At 50.1% G+C, this 5000-nt stretch overlaps 1 protein-coding gene and 1 long non-coding RNA gene across 4 annotated transcripts in view; one reads left to right on the top strand and one right to left on the bottom strand.

Moving 5' to 3' along the window:
- LOC135111888 (protein O-linked-mannose beta-1,2-N-acetylglucosaminyltransferase 1-like) overlaps positions 1 to 2393 on the top strand; it is a 3181-nt gene extending 788 nt beyond the window's left edge. Inside the window, exons 1-2 of the mRNA XM_064025585.1 lie at positions 1 to 276; positions 649 to 2393. The exon at positions 1 to 276 is cut by the window's left edge and continues 788 nt beyond it. Of these exons, the coding sequence (XP_063881655.1) occupies positions 202 to 276; positions 649 to 927 (354 nt within the window). The 5' untranslated portion in view covers positions 1 to 201 and the 3' untranslated portion in view covers positions 928 to 2393. The remainder of the gene's footprint in view (positions 277 to 648) is intronic.
- Positions 1 to 5000, bottom strand: part of LOC135111563 (uncharacterized) — an 11975-nt gene that overhangs the window by 2913 nt on the left and 4062 nt on the right. The window contains exons 2-3 of one of the 3 annotated variants that reach the window (XR_010273800.1): positions 3463 to 3520; positions 2894 to 3258 (exon numbers count right to left, since the gene is read on the bottom strand). The exons of 1 other annotated variant lie outside the window; for it this stretch is intronic. This is a non-coding gene — a long non-coding RNA (uncharacterized LOC135111563). Of the gene's footprint in view, positions 1 to 2893; positions 3521 to 5000 lie in introns of all 3 variants that reach the window. One more of the 3 variants, XR_010273799.1, reaches the window with a different exon arrangement.

Here is a 5000-nt window from a genome sequence, read left to right as displayed (position 1 = left end):
CTCTCTCTCTGCAGAAGCCTCAAGACGGTCACGGCGGCGCAGGGTTTCGATGAGCGACGGGTGGAGGTGTTCACGCCGGAGCCACACGAGGAGCTGGCTGGGTTTCTGGCGGTACTGGGTCTGCCGCTCACCGTCACGCACCAGCTGAGTGACTTCGTGGCCACGCTCATCTCCAAGCAATTTGTGTTCGCCTTTAGACACATGCTGGCCAAGTATCCCCGCGCGGACCTGTTCATCGTGCTCGAGGAGGACATCAAAGTATCGCCGGATTTCTTCGTGTAGGTTTTGAAACTACGCTATCTTTGCTTCTTCAAGTTTCTGTGTCTATATGTACCTCATTAGATTCCAGTTTCACTATGTAATCTCTTTTTTTTTTTTTATTCGTGAATGAGCCAGGTCGTGAAAGCCTTGAGAGGAACTATACATGTCTTTTTTTTTTTTTTTGTATGAAGGAAAAAAAAAACAGTTTTCCATCCGTAGTAAAAAGTGAAACCCCTCTATGATAAGCAATCTATCCGCCAAATTTTGGACTTAACAAAGCTCAAGTGGGAGAAACAAATTCCCTTCCTGCCTGCCTTTATATAAGAAAGGCTCTGGCTAAGGGATACAAAGAGACAGAAAAAAAAAAAAGCACACTACAGGTGCTAGTCTCCAAAGAGCAGAGCCAAAAGGATGACCCAAAAATTGAGAAGCATTTTACTTGTATCTTCCACTTCCTTCCTCTTCAGGTTCCTCAACAGGACGGCCAAGCTGTTGAAGGAAGATCCATCACTGCACTGCGTCTCTGCCCACAACGATCTGTCTTACCCCGGCACCTCCCGTGATCCCCGCGCCCTCCTCCGTGCCGCCAGCTACACTAACTATGGCTGGATGGTGAGGGAGTGCATTCCTTTTCTTCCTCTCTTCCTCCTTTCACCGTTTTCTTAGGGTGAGGGGTTAGCACCATGTACAAATCTCTTACAGTTGTTCTGTCCCTTACATCTTCCTATGTGACTCCCATCCTTTGCAGTTCTACCACAATTCCATCCCCCATCTCACTCTGTCTTCCGCGATCTTCTCCCCTCGCTTGATTTTCTCCATGCTCCCTTAATCACTTCCTGGTCTTCTCGTCTTACTACGTGACAAAGCCATCTCATTTTTTTTTAATTATCACTTACTGAGTTGCTATTTTGAAACCCCTGCGCACCTGACGCTCTTTTTACACAGGTGACTCGGGAATTCGCGCAGGAGATGGTGGCCGGGATGGAGAACCAGGAGTTTGAGTTTGACTGGGATACGTTCACTTACTTCTTCCTTAGACGCGGCCGAGAGTGTATCATTCCTGAGGTGGGTGACGAGGGAGTGACTGAGTGACGGAGAGGGAGAGGGAGTGAAGGAGGGCGGTAGTGGTGAAGGATATTTTTGAGAGAGAGAGAGAGAGAGAGAGAGAGAGAGAGAGAGAGAGAGAGGGGGGGAGGAGGGAGAGGAAATAAGATAAGCTAGGATATAATAATGTCCGACTGACGAATATAACCACAACTATTCCTCCTCCTTCTCCTCCTCGTCCTCCACCTCCTCCTCCTCCTCCTCCTCTTCTTCCTCCTCCTCCTCCTCCTCTTCCTTCTCTTCCTCTTCCTCCAGCAGGTGTCACGCTCCCACCACTTCGGGGACGCGGGTGTCCACCTCTCTCAGTTCAGCATCCGCCTCTACTTCTCGGCCAAGAACTACAACCTGGACCCGGAGGCGTGGGTGGAGGGCGCCGAGGAGTGAGTGTTGGGGGGACAGACACAGGGAAGCCATGGACAGGGAGGCTAGGAACACTGCACACTTCATTCTTACTTTCTCAGTGGAGTTTACAATTTATTAAAGAAAAGCTATATAAAAAAGAGTGAGGGAGTGGGAATATAAATATCGGTAGGGAACGTACAATGGATGGGAAAAAATACAGAGTGAGTACAAAGTTTCTTTCTTTGTCTTCTTCTTATGAGAACATAAGAACATAAGGAAATAAGGGAAGGTGCATAAAGACATGCCTACCCTACCCATAAATGTCTATTTTTCAGTATTACCATTAAGTATGTTTTTTTTTTTTTCCTTTCTTTTCTTTCCTCACTTTATGTTCCTCCTCCTCCTCCTTCTCTTCCGTCAGGCTCGAGCAGGGGAGGTACGAGGCCCTGGTGACCTCCATGCTGGTGCGTGCCAGGGTGGTGGAGGTGGACCCCTGCCAGAGGAGCTTCCCTGCCAGGCAGTCTATGAAGGAGGGGGACGTGCTGGTGCTCTTCTTCCACTATGCAGGCAACTTGGACCTGTACCGCGGCAGCCGTGAGTGGCAGGCTCTCGCCTCGGTACGCCCTGACCACTATACTCTGGTTCCCTTAGTTGCACGGTTATGTTGTTTATCTTGTGTTATCTAAGGTTATGTTAGGTTAGGTTATGTTAAGTCAGAGAGAAAGAAAAATTTATATAGTTATAATTACACGTAAGTATAGGTAACCTACTAACGGGGAGGGAACAGACAGGATAGTTCCTTATTTTTCTTTTTCTGTCAAGGTGCTGTCAGGGAACTGGCGAGGAAAGACTGTGATAATGCTTCTAACACGCCCTCCTCCTCCTCCTCCTCCTCCTCCTCCTCCTCCTCCTCCTCCTCCTCCTTCTCAGTGCCTGGAAACCTTTGCCCTGGAGCCGCGGGAGGGACACAACGGCCTGTACCGCCTGAGGCACGGCGCCGCCCACTTGCTGCTGGTGGCACACCCGGCCTCCCCCTACAGGTGGGTCAAGCGCGCACACACACACACACACACACACACACACACAATCACACACACAAGGGGAGCAATGCGTCACACACTTTATCTGTTCCTTGAGAGTAAACCTGATGTCACCCATAATTCCTTGAGTACACACTTGAATTCACCTTAATTTCTCTCTTTCCAGTAAGTACAAGCCAGAGAACGCGACAGTCTTCAGCGCCACGCCCGAGGTGCTGCGGGAGGCCTTCAGGAGGGGCGAGGGGCGGCTGCAGCGGGCACCCTTCGACACCAAGACCCCGCAGCAGCACTATGCCTACTTTGCCGCCGCCCAACCCACAGCGTGACACCCCCCACGCCTGACACGTCCGACACGCCCTCATGAACGCTCAGCCCCAAGCGTGGATCACTCCGGAGGCGATGCACGTTACCAAGACCGCTCCTTCTTCCACTTGCCGGGATGTAAAAGATACGTATCCTTCCTCTGAGATGGTTGAGAACGTGTCGCACCACAAGACACTCAGCAAGTGATCTCCGTAATAGGGAACAATGCATAAAGGGCAGAAATAAAGAAAATCGTGTATTAGGATTCATTTTCTGCATAACTCACTACAAGACACTCAACAAAATGATAGCAAGAGAGGAGAATATTATTAGACCGACTAACTAATTCAATCAAGAAGGAAAAATAAGACTAGATAAGACAAGAAAAATAAGACTAGATAAGACAACTTACCTCTGCTTCATCCGAGGAGAGAAGAAGGACAAGGCTACATCAAAGGCACCGGGGTCTCCTGCACCACAAAAATAAGTAAACATTAACGACGCAGAAGAAAGAATGGACACTGACTACATAAAATGGCGTTAATTTCAATATGAACACGAAATTGATCGTGAGGCAGAAGTTTTCTTGAGCACCGAAGGCCGAGAGTTGCCGTGAAGAGAGAAACACAAGAGCGCTCAATGTGTGTGTGTAAGATTCTCTCTCTCTCTCTCTCTCTCTCTCTCTCTCTCTCTCTCTCTCTCTCTCTCTCTCTCTCTCCTTCCCTTCCATCACGGTTCACGCAGAGAGCCGGGGAGTCGGGTATTGACACAACGGGACGGCGGACAGAAGCACCTCCATTACTTGTGTGTGGCGAGAGTGTGTGGCTGGAGTGGTGAGTGTGAGGCAGGCGGGTGGGAACAGCAATGATGTGTGGCTGAGGAGTGCGGTGGAGACTAGTTGTGAGTTTCCAGCGCTGATGAAGCTACATTACTCGTCCACTGCAGGCATGAATATTAGGATCCACGCCATGACCAGCCTCTTCGCCGCTGGGCTCCTGCTGGGGGAGGTAGGCGGCGTGGACAGACACACGCTGCTGCAGATCAAGGCAGTGATCAGTGACCTGGCGGAGAAACACTTGGCGGCGCCGGCACTCGTCTCTGCCAAAACCATGACGGAGGAAGAGGTGCTCCTAAATGTCTCATCGGCAGACAGCAGCCTCCCAGAGCGCCAAGACTCTCACTTGATGCCTCTTAGGGATACCACCACCACCACAGCTACCACCACTATTCCCAGACGTGTTCGCCGCAGTCGGTGTCCAGAAAGGAGCGGCGTCGGGAACTTTGGCTTCAATACCTTCGATCTCCTCACCTTCACTCTGCTCGTCTTTAATGGCGTACTGAACACCATAAACAACATCAACGAAAACAACGAAAACAACAACAACAACAACAACAACAACAACAACGTGAACGCAGTCGACCACGCGGCGGGAAATCTCAACGAAGCCAACTCCAACTCAGATTCGTCGTCTTCTGTGAAGATCATTGTGCGGCCAATAGGACGACGACGGCGACGACACACGAACAATGAGGTCTTTCAGAACACTTTTTCATCCCTTCAGGAGAAACATAGAGCCACCCAGAACTACTCCGAAATACTAAGACGAAGGCGACGACGGGGACGAGAAATAGAGAGTGAAGTCTTGAGTAATACTCCTTCACGCCTTCAGGAGCACCACAGGGCCATCCGGGACGCCTTTCAGACACTGCGGAATGTCTCCTTCGCGTCTCCTTCCTCTGGCACTTGCGTCGTTGCCCGTGAAGTGTGTGTGTACCTGAAGGCAGTGTCGTCCAGGTACGGGACACACGTGGTTACCCAGTCGTTATCTGCACATAGTCCCGTAAACTCCTATCTTCCTCTTCTACACAAAGACTGCCAGGAACTTTACCGAGACTGCATAGGTTGATAGCAAGACACAGGCCTTTTATGTACTGATTTATTTATTTGTT

This window comes from Scylla paramamosain, chromosome 22 (assembly GCF_035594125.1).
Source record: "Scylla paramamosain isolate STU-SP2022 chromosome 22, ASM3559412v1, whole genome shotgun sequence".
NCBI lineage: Eukaryota > Metazoa > Arthropoda > Malacostraca > Decapoda > Portunidae > Scylla > Scylla paramamosain.
The sequence above is the reverse complement of the archived record's forward strand: the minus strand, read 5'-3'. Positions and strand labels throughout refer to the sequence as shown.